General features: G+C 38.2%; 1 protein-coding gene across 1 annotated transcript in view; it reads right to left on the bottom strand.

The window, feature by feature from the left end:
- The window catches only part of LOC144752253 (indolethylamine N-methyltransferase-like), a 248,692-nt gene that overhangs the window by 193,359 nt on the left and 37,738 nt on the right, over window positions 1-17,595 (bottom strand). The window contains exon 3 of the mRNA XM_078640259.1: window positions 3,108-3,315. Within this exon, the coding sequence (XP_078496385.1) occupies window positions 3,108-3,315 (208 nt within the window). The remainder of the gene's footprint in view (window positions 1-3,107; window positions 3,316-17,595) is intronic.

The raw sequence follows: 17,595 nt of genomic DNA, 5'->3' as shown, positions 1-17,595 counted from the left end.
TATTTCTCAGACACTAAACATGAACTATTTAATGTTTACAACCAAATGATAAACATCATAAATCAACCATTGTTATAATATGGAGGAGGTAGGCAGGCCTTGCAGCAGTGACTACCAGGAAAAGTAAACATTAAAAATACACAGCCAGCTTTTTAGATACTCTGCACCCTGCCCTATGGGTTATTTAGGGCCTACTCTAGGGGTGTCTTATATGTATCCAAAAGTAAGGTTTAGGTTTAAAAGATTTTTTTTCCCAGGTCAAAATGGCAGTTTAACCTTGACACACAGGCTGGAGTAGCAGGCCTGGGACATATTTAAAAGGTTACTTAGGTGGATCACGCAATCAGTGCACCCTCATTAGTAGCATTCATCATTCAGGCCCTGGGTACATTTAGCACCACTTTAATAGGGATTTACAAGTAAATTAAATATGCCAATTGGGTGTAGGCCACTTTCATCATGTATAAAGGAGATAGCACAGGCAAGCTAGTACTGGTTAGCATTGGTAAAGTGCTCAGACTCCTAAAAAAAAAATTAAAAAAAAACGGGTTCATAAAACAGGATGGTAAAGGCAAAAAGCTGACCCAACGGAAAGGACCATGTCCAGCAATGAGCCTTCTTGGTGGTTCATGTATAATGTGAACACAAACTAGGCGCAGATACACCCTTTCTAACCCTTCTTTTGACTTCAAATGCCTTAGTGCAAGATCAGTTAGTGATAAAATACACAGCAGCAGCTATGTTCATATGTGCAGTGTCCACATCCAAAATAGGGATACAAGAATGTTCCATAGTGCAGTAACGGTGTAATTATTAATGATAAACTTCAACTGGACAAATATAAGTTTAGATGTGATCAATTTGAATATTCAATTTGAATATTCAAATCATACTATTTCCAAAGATATGAAAGTCAAACTCTGTTATGTAAGGGAAATTCCAGAATCTCTTCACCAAGTATCCAAGGAACTGAAAGTCATGTATTACTGACTATAGCAGAGGACGTAAGGTAGATATCAGATTGAAAATCTCACATTCATTTAGGTAGCTGTTAAAAGAAGCATTCTGCCTGCTTAAGGTACCGATTGTGCATGCACTCTTTATGAAAAATTTGGTGATGGTTATTTTATGTATAGTGGTGATTAATGCTGGTAAAAATGGCTAATCGCTGTTCTGCTGCAAAGTGTTGGTCGTAGTACATGGGATAGAGTCATGTGCTTATGGAACAGCTTGTGTGAGTCCAAAAAAATGAAATAGTCATTGAAACAAAGTATCTTGCATGTATCTGGGCACCTGAGCATTTCCAAATGTGTCCCGTGGGACTAGACCCAGTCTCTTGCTGACCACAAGCCCTGGTGAACATGCTTTGAAGGGTGGTGGAAGTGTCCTGACTGCTGGATTAACAAGAGGAGTTCTTAAACACCATTCTAATATGAAATTGAGTATGCTCCAGGGAACAATAATCAGCACACTGACTACGTGTTTGCTTTTGTCTGTTTACAAAGAACAGGATAAAAATGCATGTGTGGCAGCTTTAATATTTGTATTGTAGATTTAACTAAAGGTTTTGTTATTGACACAACCTCTGGTTGGCTGAAAAAACTGAAGCTATAAGGTAGATTCCAAAGGGATTTGATATGTGAGAATAATATTCATCTGTTGGGAGAAAAAATAGTTTCATTTCTTGGAGTGAGGAGTATTGTTAGAAAAGATCACATTGGAAGCTGAGGTATATTGTGTGCTAAAAGGAAAGTTTATAAAAATTGTTGGTGATGGGGATAATATGAAATGGTTATTGAACACGTGAGGCAGTGCTGATTTTCAAATAAAAATGACAAGCCTGTCTTGGCTTTTGTGACCAATCCCTTGCCTTGGGAGCTTCTAGGAGAACAATGCAGGAAGCTAAGGATAGACAAAGGACACATTCATGTTGCTATAAAGGGAAATGCATTTGCTGTAGCACTGATAGACTATTACTCTAAGTGGAGAGAGTTAAACACTGTTAAAAGGTTAACATTTGATTCAGTGATTTCTTTTTTGCAGGATATCTTCAGTTTGGAATCATCAACAGAGTGTTGAGGGTCAGAAAATGGGGCCCCATTTATAAATGCTACATTTTCTGCACATCTAGATAGGTGTGGTAATGGGCAGTCAGAGCACTTTAGAGTGATCAAGGATGCCTATCACGTGGTGTTTAATGGAGGTAACTGGAGTGAAACTTTACAGGTTACATTGCTTTCTAACAGGGCCTCTCCCAACTTGTTGCTTTGGATCTTGTTCCCCAATGGTTGAAAGAAAATTAGGATATTCAATGATATTTGAAGTTTTGGGAAATGGAATCTCTGAATACATAAGGCAGAGGGTTAGAGAGGGAAAGTCCCCCTACAGATTCTGAGTATGTGGACTGGACTATTAGAGTTGATGTTGACACCCTATGGACGCTAAACAGAGTACTGGTGTTTAAAGGAATGGAAAGCCACACACAAGGAGGGATGAGGTGACAGATGACGTTTTTTAGGATGTACATGCCTTCAGCCATGCCCTTTCCACCTGTATGAGTGCAGGGGTTTATCTAGGCAAACATGTGAGTGTAATGTCTAAAGAATTAATCCAGATCACAATTGTAGTTATGAACCTCTGACATCCATTCCTAATGAAGAGCATCCTGGTATATTTGATGGAACAAGGGTAAGACATAGTTTTAGTGGAGGAGCATTTTCACACAAACATTGTCCTTGTTAAGTTTTCATGAGTGAAGATGCTAGAAGGGGTAGGAATGGGTAAGAATGTTCTAGCTTTGGAGGCAGATGGTTACAACACTTGTGTGTAATATAGAATCTGGTGTTTCACAGCTGGAGGAGATAGACCGATCTCGAGGCCCTTCATTTATTAATTTAACTTGTAAATAGGCATTACATTCTGAACCTTTTTTGTCTTGTGCAGAAAGTCCTTAATGTTTATCAACATTCACAACATTCTTTGCTTACACTCTATCACGGGCATGTGTGCTCTTTTTGATAGCTCTTTGACTCCTTCAAAAGGATGTAAAACATAGACTTTTTTGTGAGTCTAAAAAGCATATAAATGTAGGACAGTGCAACCCTTACCTCTTGCCCTCAAGTTCACAAATGAACTTTGCAACGTGGCTCCAGTCCAAAGCATCAGGCTCATTTTTCAGCCATTTCTCTAACTCTTGGATGGACTTGTCATTCGGGCAAGAAAATATGATCTCAGAGAAATGTTCAGATGCTGGTAGAGCATAATAGATAAAGGGGCCAAAACACATTGCAATCAGGGTGTCTCCTTTAACGTCACCTGCATAGAGAAACATTTACAGATGAGTAAAATGAAAAGATTTCATATGATGCAATACCTTTCTTTTCAGCAAATTATAGTAAACATCTAACGCACTCATTCTTACTATTTCTGCCATATTGTATGCCTCTAATCCATCTGTCAAGGAAGGGGTACCCCAATTGCATACACATGTTCATAGCTCTCATTATAACATTTCCTATGGAACATGTGGAAGTCCCCAGCCCAAAGCACAAATAGGCCGTCTGAGGAGATTTATAGACCCCTTTAATGTAAACAAAAATCACAAAAAGGACATTGGGTCTAAATGATGTCAAGGAGTGCGGGTTTGTCCCTTTTAAAGGATGATTTCCCTCACCCACCCGAAGGTGCCATCCTTCATCATAGGGTAACCTCCTCACATTGTGAACCTAGTCACAAGGCAGGCTACAACACCCACTCTGAAAGGGATGAGCTAAAGGATGTTCTTAGTGTTCGAAAGAGGTATCCTAAAACCTGTAGATGAGCAGGTGTGATGAAGAGTGAAAAAAGGGAAAGTTGATGTGAGATAAAACTAACTCCAAGGTGCATCAATATCTTTATTAGAATTTCCTTAGGTCAAGATTAAAAGCACACTACAACAGGCATGAAGTCTATATGCCTACATGTCTAAAGTTCTCATCATCAGCATTCATGTGTTGCATGTAGCAATCCATAGGCCTCACTCTGGATGTAAGTAATCACACATGGCCAGAGCTCTCGTCATTACTATTAGAAAGTTACACCAGTAGGCAGGCAAACTTCATCTAATGAGGGTGTGAGAGACTGACATTTCTAGAATTGTCATCATGCTGTAGTGCCTAATCATAAACTGAAGTGGTGGGGCTGGTAGACCAGACTTCTCCAAAGCTCTCATTCCATTTATATATCACATGCTGTACTCCCCAAGATTCCTCTTCAAGGCGAGTGGGGCTAGAGAGACCTGACATGATCAAAGTGATCTCTGACACAAAATCATTGTACACAATATCATTTTCCACAATTTTGTGACCCTATACTTATAATGATAAGTATAAAAATATCACAAAAAATATGGTTGCCTATAATATCATCTGAAATTATAGATTTTTAAAAATATTTATAGACTTTAAAGTAGTAAATGTTGGGGGCGTGGCTTGACCCCTGCAGAAGGTGGCGGCACCGAAGTGAAACTCTTCAGAGCAGCGCGGGCGGACTTCATTTTATCGCTGCTTTCTTCCTCCACGGTAGGGGGCTACTGAATGCAGATGCCGTCTTGCTGCGGGAGATAACTTTGGTGGCTGCTTTTAAGACCCTGCAATATAGTGTTTAGTGACTGCGGCCACTATTATGAGAGAGAAATCACTATGCAGCATCGGAGCCTCGTGAAAGAAAACATAGAGGTCACTCCTTTCTTCTTGTTCTCCTCATCTTGGGGGATTTGCTCCCAATATTATTTGGTTAATGGGGAGGACCTTTGCGAATACATAAACAGCTTAGTGGCTCATCCCACACTGAAGGCTTTACTGATTTCAGGTTGATGTCGAATGTGACTGCCATTTTAGATACACTAACTTTTCATGAAAGTGCAGCCATATGAAAGGAATAGCGGTGACTTTTCTCATGTTCTGGCATTTTATACTGTGAGGCTTTTTCTATCATTACATTCTGCTAGTATATTGGCTGCTTCTATGAGCTAAGGAGCTGTATTCTGAACCCTCATCTCTTAATCTCTCCTATGGGAAGATTGAAAAAATGTGGATCTCCTGCAACACTCTCTGCACAGTCCTTCATTAAAAACTCAAAGGTTTTCATGGGATTTTCCAAAATGGAGGAATCTTTGATATCTCTGTATAAGGGTTCTTCTTCCTCAAGTCCTATTCCTCCAGCTGCAGGGAAAATGACTACAAAATGGCTGAAGAAAGATCCACCTTCTCCGCCAAAGTCATCCTCTCACGTCTCCTTAGACCTGGTGCTGGAAGCGATTTGCACTCCACGTCCCTTCATGAAAGATACAAACACCAAATTGCAATCTTACAGACAACTGGACTCAGATGGAAGCACGGCTTACAGCACTTGAACAGAATATATCCTCAGTTGGGCTTACTGATGCTAAAGTTAACTTCCTTCAATCTCAGGTCTACTCCCTTCAAAAATAAGTAAAAGAACTGGAAACTCGGAATAGAAGAAGTAATCGCTGCAATTATGGACTGCCTGAAGGCTCGGAGGGTTCTGAGCCCCTCTCCTTTTTCAAATCCTTCCTTCCTAAGCTGCTGCATCTGCAGGAAGGAGAGTTGCTTAATATTCAGCTTGCTCACAGGTTGGGTCATTAGCCATCCAGTGTGCCTACTTCATGGAGACATCCTTTATTTTTTGAATACACAGATTTACTTTGCTCAAGATTATGCCACAGCAGATGCAAGGAATTTTTCAACATGAGACGTGACCTACGTTCTTTAGGACCACAATATGGTTGGGGACTGCAACGTACAAAGATCCAGTCATGTTGCAGAGTTTCATCAATTCTTGTAAATTAGAATCCTTTGACTATTCTGGAGCTTCAACATTTCAGACCATATAATGTTATTGAATTTTTGCAGTAGCTTATCTTCTTTTTCTCATGTTTTAGAACTTTAATCTGTGGTTGAATACCCTATGATGTCTTAATTCTAACAACATCCTTTCTCTCTTCTCATTTTAGCTTGCTTCTCTCTCTATATATATATATATATATATTAAGGCTGGTTTGTATCATTAAATTCTTCATATTAGCATTTTACGGCTTTACAAATTGTTTCATGGAATGTCAGAGACTTAAATTACCCCATTAAGAGACAGAGTGTTCTATCATATTTATCTACATTTGATATCAACATAGCTTTAATACAAGAATCACACCTTATGGAGTCTGAGTCAATAAAACTAAAGGAAAAATGGGTAGGTGAGGTTTTCTTTTCACTTGGTGATGGTAAAAGAAATGGAGCTATAAAGCACTAAACGCTAAGCTCGGATCTAAGGAATCTGACGATGAAGGCAGATGGTTGTTTACTAAATTATTGATTGGGAAAATTCCAGTTTTTTTTTTTAATATATATCCCCCTACTAATGGCGATGCTCGTTTTTGGTCCCATTTATCCCAGTTGCTTGTAATTTAGCCTGCGGACAAGTTTATTTTTGCAGGCGACTGTAATCAGGTAGTCGATCCCTTTCTTGATTACAAATCCAGGGTCTCCTTTATTCCTAAAAAAGCACATAAATGCTTCGTACAAACTATAAAACAATGAAACCTAACAGATGCATAGCAGCTTTGTAACCCTTCCTTACGAGAATATACTTATTTTTCCCCACCTCATCAGACCTAATCCAGAATAGACCGCATTTTCATATCACATAATGTCTCCCAATCTCTATGTGCAGCTGCTATAAGTCGCATTCTTATACCTCATCATGGCCCTGTTTTGATTCAGCTGGATATCGTATCTCAACCTATACTCCCCAAAGGATGAAGTTTCAATAACTCTTTGTTTTTAGACCATACTTTTACCTCTTCTTGTCTTTCCTGAATACTTAAATTTCAATCAAACAGACAATATTCCCTTCCACACCATTTGGGACGCTTTCAAAGCCGCTGCTCTTGACTACATCATCAGATACGTTTCCAACAAGTAAAAACAGTCCTTTGTTTCCAATGCCAAACTCCTAGCTAAAATAAAGAGATTGGAACATTCCTTTTGTGCATCTAAATCGAAGGAATGTTTGTCAGAACTGGGCAATGTTAAAATCCAATTTAATAAGAAATCCACAGATAATGCTTCATTATACTTACTGAAAACCAGTGGGACATGTTATCATTTTCAAAATAAGTCAGTTAAATTGTTAGCTAATTGCCTCAATATTAGACATAATAAACTTCAAATTGAACCATTTATTGATGCACATCAAGAACCAACATATAAAGATGTATTGTAGAACTATTAGAAAAAATTGTACAATGTTATAGATCATTATACACACCGGAAAATACACCTTCAGATATTGATATACTGCACTGTCTTTCTACTATTCAAAAATCTCCCGATGTGTCAACAAATTTAGACTTTTGATTAGACACAGACGGAATTCAATAATGCTTTGAAGGTTCTTCAAAAAGATAAAGCCCCAGGTCCAGATAGATTAACAGTCTAATTGTATTCATATTTTGCCCAATTACTTCTCCCACAAGGACACACCCATATAACTTCCTTCCTCCAATGTTGACTATAAGATATTTTCCAAAGTTTTTGCTCTCCGACTTGAATCATTTCTTCCCAACTACTTGGTTAGGAGCAGTCGGGCTTTGTCAAAGGATGTCACACTACTGATAACACATGTTTATTACTTTTATATTTTGTCAAAAACCTCATATTACACAGAATCTTTTAAAGCAATTGACTTAGATGCTGAAAAGGCATTCAATCGAGTTTATTGGTCTTTTATTTTCCACACACTTGCTTGGTTTAGATTTGGGCCAAACATCATATCCCTATATTCTCTACTCTACATTGATTCTAAAACTGCTATTTTTGCAATTGTCTTACCTCTCCCTATTTCACTTTACATAGAGGTATGCGTCAAGCCTGCCCCCTGTCCCCTTTTCTTTTTAATCTGGCACAGAACCATTTTTATCCAGAATACGACAGAATCAATCTATTAATGGTTTCACATTTAACACTCGTCAGATTAAACTAGCGGATTACGCCGAAGATGTCCTATTGTTCCTTTCTCGGCCTCAATCTACTCTCCCAACATTTTTACAGGAAATTGACTCCTATAAGATGGTATCCGGTTATAAATTGAACAATGAAAAATGTGAAATATTGCCTCTAACCAGATATTCTTTTAAAGAGGAATGTACAATCTCCAATTTCATGTGGTGTCCCCTTCATATTAAATATCTTGGCTTATTGTTTATCCCATCGTTTAACATTTCTTTACATTTTGACAAATCTGTTGATACATTGATTACATTCACAATGAAATGGCACCCACTTCATTTGTCTTGGTGGGGTCACCTTGATACCATTAAAATAATGTTAGTTCCTATCATACTTTGCACTATATCTAACATCCCAGTACCTATACCTCTTAAAATCCTTCCATTAGATTAATTCTATTCTTTTTTTATTTCAATGTAATAACAAAAAATGTCATATGTCATTGCCAAAATGGCTACGCCCAAAATCGGAAGGTGGAGTAAACTTCCCTGATTTTCCTAGATTTCATAGGGTGTTCTTACAAAGACAATTATCTAAATGGGTCTCTGACCTCTCGTTGGGTCACCCATTATAAGTTGACCTTAAAAATTCCTTTATTTCACATTTTTCTTTCCAAGAATACTTATCTTTTACTTACCAACCAGAAAATGTATTTACACTGGTTCTTAAACACTCCTGTAAATTGTTGGATTCTGTTCTTTACTCTACCCCAAAAGATCTTAATAGCTGTCTTGCTTCCACTATTTGGCATAGTAAATATATATACACAAAAAATAAACCCATATATTGAAAATCATGAAGAAATAAGGGATTACTCTGGGTACTTCACTGTTTTGAACAGGACCCATTTCTTACAATCTTATAAGCATGCCTTTTTTCCAACTCCCCTTCTCTTTTCAAAATAAATGTTTGGTTCTTCAAAATGCACTACTCGATGCATATTTTAATTTCCAATCTTCTTCCCCTTCCTCTTCCCGGATTGATTCTTGTTGGTATAACCTCCTTCATATGAATCCCAAAGCATCTAGTATTTATTCTCATCTGACATATTCTTCAACTGATACAGATAAAACAAAGGTAGAACTTTCCTGGGAAATTGACCTAGACACAAAATGGTCCATCTCCCTTTGAAATAAAATCTGGACAAACTTAGGAAATCCTCCAGTGCAGCAAACTCCCCGCAGACTCTCTCTCTTTTCTTCATTTATAACTCTTACTGTGGCCTATGAAATTAAATTCCTGACACTAGTTGGTCATGTTTCCTCGAACATGCTGACTTAAAACATCTACTTTTTTACATGCCCATTTTTACTCAAGTTTTAGAAAAAAATTGGACTTGGATCAACAATATTTTTCACTCTGCAATCTCTTATTCATTTACTGATATTTATTGGGGAAGTTTATCTACTGATTGGGACATGGGTCAATCTCAGATACAAATTGTGGATTTACTTTTAGCAGGTGCATTCAGCAGATCACAAAGAAATGGAAAGATTTGTCTAAATTATCTTTTCTAGCATGGTGGTACACTGTTGTAGAGGTGGGCCTGAGCCAGGCCTACCAGTGCTAGGGGTTCGCCCTTCTCTGCACATAAGTCCTCAGACCAATAGATAGAAGTTGGCCTGGAAACTGGAATACAAAACAAGTACTTTATTAAACCTCATGAGGTGGAACTACATTCACACAACACCTTTCGGTAGTGTATGAAGTAGCACACGGAGTGTGAGGACCATGGGTCTTTTATACCCACACAGGTGCTCAAAAGAAGGCGGTACAAGCACACATAGGAGAGTTCACATACATAAATGGTCATACAGAAATGCAGAGTTAACAGTAAGGAGGACCCTGCAGTTTCCTGACCCCGGTAAAAATAACCTGACAGTTATAGACTAGAACATGTGAATGAACAGTTACAGTTTCTTCTGCGCATGTGCAGAGTAGCAAAGCCTAAATATAGCCAGTCCATAAGCAGAGCACAAGGGCAAATGACAGTGAAGAAGGACAGAGCACATGGTGAGCACATGGCAGACAAGATGGCTTCAGGTAAATGCTAACATCGATCGCTTCCAATTTTCAACACTGTCTGTCACAACCATAAATTAGATACCTTATTTGTATATCCTCTCTCTCTTGCTGTGAAATATTTATGATCTCCTGTTACATGTTTTTTAGATAATAGTGCAAAACACTCCTTTGCTCTTGTACCCTTACAACAAGACGTTTTTCAACCACCTTGATTTCCCTTTTATTGATGCTAATGATTTTATTTTGTTACTTCTTTATCATTCAAACAATTGCATATGAATTTTTGCTTGGATGAACCAGCTTTCTTTACTTTCTAACATATATTATTACTTTCTGCTTGACAGAATACTGACACGTAATGCTATTCCTTAAGTACTCTTTCATGTTTTATTGCACTAAGCATTGATGTTTGATTATTTCTTCAATAAACTTACTTTTGATCAGCAAACTTAAAGTGGTACATGTTAAATATTTTAATGTAGAATTTTATTATGATACAATAAATGACCAGTTTCATTATCTATATATATATCTATATTCACTGAAAAAACCATAGGTTTCACACAAGTTATAGGTAGGAATTACCATTTAAAAAACCTTGTAAAATCATTGAACAAACAATAAGTTTCACACATGTTATAGTTAGCTGACAAATCACTCATACAAAACCTTTGAAATTCCCCTGTTAAAGTTAGTTCAGCTAACTATAACTCGCGCGCCCGCAATCCACTGCTGATGACATCACTGATGACATCATCCAGTGAATGTGTGTCTTTCTGAAAAATAAATATTTGTTATATATTTATATCTAAAGGTCGATGGAAGAATAAATGGGTAAATAGGTGTCTAAAGGTTTTTTTTTTTGTAAAATTGATTGTATAACTGACTTATTAAGTATATCTTAGTGAATACATGTATTGGCGAGTAATGTTTAAATATGTAAATATCTGTATCAGTGTCTCACTTTGTGTATAAGTGACTGCATGGGTTAGTGAGTAGCTACATGAGTGTCTATATGGGTTATTAGTTGTTTTTTTGAGTATCAGAATGAGTGTCTGTATGGTTTGGTGGGGGGTATTACTTAGCGCACAGATGCATGAATGACTGACTCACTATTTGTATGTGTTTTGAAGACAGCATGTGTGCAGGACTGTATGGGTGGATGAGTGTGTGTATGGGTGTGTTAGTGAGTGAATGACTGCCTCAATAGTGTCTTTATGAGTAAGTACATATGTTTTAAACTAGCATATGTGAGTATTGATGTATATAAGTAAGGCTATATGACAGCGACAGATTGGAAGAGTTCCTGTATAAATAAGTATGTGTTTCTATAACTTATTGTTTAAGAGAGTAAATATGTGTACGTTTCTGTAAAAGTAAGTGCAGTGGTGTGTGTATAGCTGTATATGCAAATAAATAGTTTATTTGCATGTGTGAGTATGTAATTCTATGGATGAGTGTTGGTGTGTAACAAGATGTATAGGTGTATGAGTATATATGATGAGTGAGTACATGTATGAATGACTCTATAGAACTGTTGGTGAATGAGTGTATGTGTATGTAGATGGTGGGATTACTGAATAGGTTGTTGTAACTGGTATTGGTATCTCAATTTTTTAGAAAATTTTAGTTTCTATTTTTGAATGTGTGTATCAAAGGTTATATTACGCTGAGAGGAGGTCTGTCACTCTTTTACAAGGATGGTGTTGTCAGTGATGTCATTGTCATTTGAGATGTCATGAGTGATGTCACTGACCATGTCATGAGTGATGTAATATGTGACATCATCAGCAGTTGATTGCGGGCGCGCAAGTTATAGTTAGCTGAACTAACTATAGCGGGGGAATTTCAAAGGTTTTGAATGAGTGAAATATCCAGCTAACTATAACATGTGTGAAACCAATGTGTGTTTTTTATGAATGTGCAAGGTTTTTTAAATGCTAATTCCTAACTATAACATGTGTGAAACCTATGTTTTTTTTAGTGAATTTCAAAGGTTTTTAAATGATGATTTTCAAATGTATTAATTATTATATTTCTTTCTTTTTATACTAATTTCTTAAATTTTTATTATAAATATTTGTATTTGTTTTATTTTATAAATTATATTTTATATTTTAATGTAAAATAATAAAACTATATATATTTTTTTATTAATGTCATTTTTTTTCAATATATTAAAATTAAATTCTATATAATTTATTTATTTTGTTTTTTTGAGGGTAATCGCACCATACGTGTACCGTAATCGCACCATACGTTGTACTGTAAATCGTCCTCTGCGCGTAACAGCGCATACGTTACGCATACGCTTTCACGTTGCGTGTCGCATCTACGCTTCCGCGTGATGTCATGTACGGCGCCCCGTACGTGCACCCCGCTAAAGTTTCTAATTGTTCAAATACATATATTTATGTATTTAATGTATATATTGAGGGAAGACATTATGTAGGATAATAATGAAATGAGTTTTTTAACTTTTAATAAGCGTATATTACTTTTAAGAGCAATCGTACTCGCATCGCAAGAGCACCGTAAGCGCACCGTAAGAGTACGCTAAGCCATGTGACTTTAAAAGAAGAGATTTGATTGGTTCATAATACTTCCTATTCCAACTGTTGAAAGACCCCTCCCATTTTAATCATTCTTTCTTGACTTTCTCAGGAGAAGGATATCATTCATTTCATTTCATGAAGCTTTATTCGGTTCAAATAGATGACCATAAAAGCACATACAACAACATGATAAAAAATAAGTAATAAATACAATTGATAGATAATTCATAATCATCACATCAATAAGGCGTAATTGCTTATGTTAAATAAAAGGCATATCTAATCGTTTAACCAAAGAACAATTATATTTCTAAAAAGTCATGCTTTTCCTAGCATTGATGCACCGAATTAAAAACGTTGCAGTATAAAAACAGATGTCAGCTGATTCCAAATTAAAAATTAGATTCATAGCATGTGCAACTGTTTGTACTCCGTACTTAATAAACAATGGTTTCAAGAAAACAATACGGAAGTAAGTATACAGTTTACAAAACAACAGGAAATGTACAGTGCTTTGAGTGGATACATTATCGCACATACACGGCCCAGTTGGATGGTTCTTGATGTTAGGATGGGCCATCAAACAGTGAGCCATTCCGAATCGGAGCCTGGTTAATACAAATGTGTGGGAATTCCTAGTCACCATGGGTAAATACAGAGGAAAACCCATAACAGTGGTATATTTGTTATAAAAAATGACAGTGGACAAGGAACTGGCTGCGATTGCCCGCTTTCTCCCCATAAATGTCAGGAAGATATTTTTCATTTCAGATTTAGAGATCATAGAAGCGGCACCGGGATCATCTAGAAGATTAAGGTTAAAAATGGCCGAAAAACAGCCAACGACATATTTTAGCCAGGGAATGTTTTGATAATTATCCAGGCGTAAGCAATCTTCAACAATAGATCTATTAAATTGTTTGTCATCCTCTAGCCAAAAGGACCGCCAAGTCATCAATGGCCTAAGGCCTTATAGATCAGTTAGGTGGTTGACTGCAAGCTCTCGATGGATTAACTCAGTCAAGGCTGACTTGGGCAGACAGAGAAGCCTTTTTAAAAATAAATTTTCCTCCAGTTGTAAATCAGAGGCGCTACTGTGACCCCAAACACCTGCCCCATGCAGAGCTATTGTAGCACATCTGGCCTGGTAGATTTTTAGCATATCCCTAGAGCGACGATCCCCTATCTTAGCAGCAAATCTGTAAATTCCGTGAGCATTTTTTGCCATTTTATTTTGAATATTAGTAAATTCATTTTTCCATTTCCTGTCGTTAGAAAAAGTAATACCTAAGTAACAACATTTTTCAACCTGTTGCACCTTCTCTCTATCTATAAAAAATGTCTTTAAAACTCTAGCTTTTGCTCCACAGGTCATTGTGTACGTCTTCCCTTTATTGATTACCAGCTTTCTATCTTTAATGAAGAGAGAAAAACAGTCCATTAATCGCTGTAATCCTACCGGGGTTCTTGATAATAAAACAGCATCATCGGCGTATAAAATCACCGGCACAGGTACACCATTGATCTGAGGGGCATCAGCATTGACTCTTTTTAAAATGAAATCAATTTCATTAATAAATAAAATAAATAAAAGGGGAGCCAGAACACAGCCATGTCTAATTCCTCTTCTAACACTACATTTTTGGGTGCATTCTCCTTTAGTACCAAAGCGTACACTGGTTTTCAGCTTCTCGTATAACCTGGCCAGAAAATAGATTATACCTTCAGGTGCACCTAGCTTCAACAGCGCAGGCCACAATAGTGCATGGTCCACCATATCGAATGCACTACTCAGGTCTGCGAAGCAGAGATACATTGAGCCTGGTTTGGCTTCGGTATACTTCCCGATCAATAGGTCAAAATTGACACACTGATCGAGCGTACCGCGACCCTTTCTGAATCCAAACTGACTATCAGCTAGTATTCCATTCTGCTCCACCCAATCCTCCAATCTAACAAGCATGACTCTACTCATCACCTTGACAGAAGAGTCAAGGAGAGATTGGTGATAATTCGTTGAGTCAGACCTGGTACCCTTTTTATAAATTGGTACTATAATTGATTCACCCCAGGTTGCAGGCGGCTCAGTACACACAGCTGCATTAAAAACAGTAGTGAGAAGAGGTCCCCATACTTCAGGTGCTGCCTTATAGACATCTATAGGGACTCCATCAGGGCCCTAGGCTTTCCCTCCTTTACTGTTACGTATTCCGCATTCAACCTCCTGGACTGAAATATCAAGCGGCAAGACTGCCCACTTATTCTGATTGTTCACTAAAGGTCTATTGGTATCAAAAATATAAGAGAAATGGGCAATCCACCCCTCACTCGATACGTTAGATGTTAACTCTGGAGTTTTGTCTTCTTTTAAGAAGGGGGAGTTAACAGTGGCCCAAAATAGGGTACAGTTTGAAAGTTCAGCCGCTTGGTTCAAAGATTCCCAAGCCCGTTGCTGTAATTCACGTTTCCTCAATTTGAGCTCACGCTTATACTCCATTCTCAAATTAATTATTAAATTGTTGTCCCTAGGCTTGTCTCATAATGCCTGCTTGAGTTTAGTTAATGCGGCAGTACATTGATGGTTGAACCAGCCCGGTCCACTCTTACATCGTCTGTTATTACGTCCAGTAAATTTGGCATCAATCGCTTTGTTGATTGCATTAAAAAATTGTAGTACTCTTTCTAGGTCAAATCTATTTTCCAAAATAAAAATAATACTCGGCAGGCTCTCCTTAATTATAGAAGTAGATAGTTCATCGCCCTTTCCCCCTACCCATCTTAACCTAACCCCATTATTCCTATGAGGTTCTACATCAGTAATTGTATTACCTACAGCAACCAAACTCCCTGCCCAAAAACTGGTATTCATGATGATTTGATTATGGTCACTTAGTGTAGTAACTTCTATATGCGGGGGGGCACAATAAGGGATTATATTTGATGACACAATCACGTGGTCAATGACAGAAGTGGCATGCCAGTTTTTGAAAGTAGGAATTGCCAGCCCGTTATCGTCTTTACAGCACTCCAATATTTCCAAACCATGGCAGCCCATACGTTTATGCAGTTCTTCGCCATAACCACAGTGTCCAAAATGCAGAATATCAAACCCCGCATTATTGGTAACCCCACATACCTTCTGTGCTGACATTTCGCACAGTCCAATATTAAAATCCCCCACCCAGATAAAATTAAATACAACATTGGCTTCCTGGCACAGATTATCGATAGTTGTGGCCAAATCTATCACTAATTTAGTCCTAGTGCCATCAAAAACATTGTTGTAATAATTGATCAACAAAATATTACACTCTTTACCCTCTGCTACACATAGAATCTGTACAAGATTATTTACAGATATATACTTTTTAACCAGGATAGGGCGTGAAATAGTTACAAGTGTAAGGAGACCCCCTTTGAGTCTACCAGGTCCCCCTCCCATTGCTAGCAAGTTGTAGGAGACGAATCCATCATAATTAACTTCAGTCGTACTCCACGTCTCCTGGAAGCATAGACTATCATGGGCATTAATGAAATCTATCCAACCCGGGTCTTTCTCCTTAGACTTCAACCCCGCCACATTCCACCAAATAATTTTTATACCTTTTGTCCTAATGCAATCAGAGTTGTACACCATGCTAGCATTTCTTACCCCACAATCTGATCGAATCACTTTATTTAAGTCCCCACGTACAGTTACAACCCTGTCATCCTGCTCCCGATCGATATCTGAACTAGCAATAGGCTCTGCCGCCATACAGACTAAAGATTCCCGGACCACTCTATTGTCCTCACAGCCCACCATAGGAGAGTTAATAGGCACCTGGGACCGAGATTTCCCCGTCTGCTCGGGTCAATCGTTGGCATCCATACAGTTTAGAGCCTGAAATCGATTTTGCATCACAAGATCAAAGTGTGGCCTTTGAACAGTCGACCAGGATTTACCTCTTCTACCATCGTGGGGGGGGATGCCTAGTGGACTATAGAAAAACCCAAGTGAGCGAGCACACACATTGCCGTCAGTTATAGGTAGAGATGCTGCCTTCAGAAGTGCGGTTGCTGCGTGTTGAGGATGCTTAAAATTAATTATAATACAGTCACCCCTAATACTTTTCCTGGAGCTCCCAATCCAGTGCACCCTTCTAGTCATCAGGACTTGGTCAGCAAAAGCAGTTGGGAAGCCACAGTATCTGTGCAGCCAAGAAACCATTTTGGTTTTAAGAGTTTCATGTGTTTCTTGGTATTTGCCCTGCTCAGCTGGTGGAACATTAGTTAAAACCAACACGTATGGGGCACATTCAGGGGGAAGATTAGTAGTGCGCCTATGTCTTACCTCAGTCCAGTGTTCGTTATCGTCGGCTTTAGTTACAGCCTGACTGTTATTACTGACTAGAGGCGCAGGAGTTGGAGGATTGCCCCTACCGTTATCACTGGGGCCTACGTCTCTCTGAAGGACAACATTTTCACTACTGCTTGGTCCAATGTCGTTTGGCTACCCGCTGTTTCTACCAAGTTCTTAAGTAATCCCCCTAGTCTATTGACTTCAGCAGTTAACTGCTCGATTTTAATCATGAGGGGTTTAACAATGCCCTTGATCTTAGAGTCAATAGTATTCACTGGGCTATTAATTAATTCGGCATTTGGACTAACAGCATCGCCGTTAGCCGTAATGCTATCATCTTTATTCATACTATTAGAAGGGGTTACAGCTCTTTTCCTGGTTGTCCGTGGCACTCCCCGTTTAGTCTGAGTATTTCTGCATGCCCTCACCACTCTAGGGACTGGAGTAGGTGGGTGCTGAGGTGCAGTATTAATAGAATCGCCCAAGTCAACCAGATTAGGAATGTCCTGCTCAGAGGTATCATCAGCAGAGAGCTCAAGATCGTTGGTACAATTACTATCACCCGATACTTAGGAAACCAGCCCTGTTTCTAAGTTAGTTTGTATGG

Source organism: Lissotriton helveticus, chromosome 4_2 (assembly GCF_964261635.1).
Source record: "Lissotriton helveticus chromosome 4_2, aLisHel1.1, whole genome shotgun sequence".
In the NCBI taxonomy this organism is placed as follows: Eukaryota; Metazoa; Chordata; class Amphibia; order Caudata; family Salamandridae; genus Lissotriton; species Lissotriton helveticus.
The sequence above is the reverse complement of the archived record's forward strand: the minus strand, read 5'-3'. Positions and strand labels throughout refer to the sequence as shown.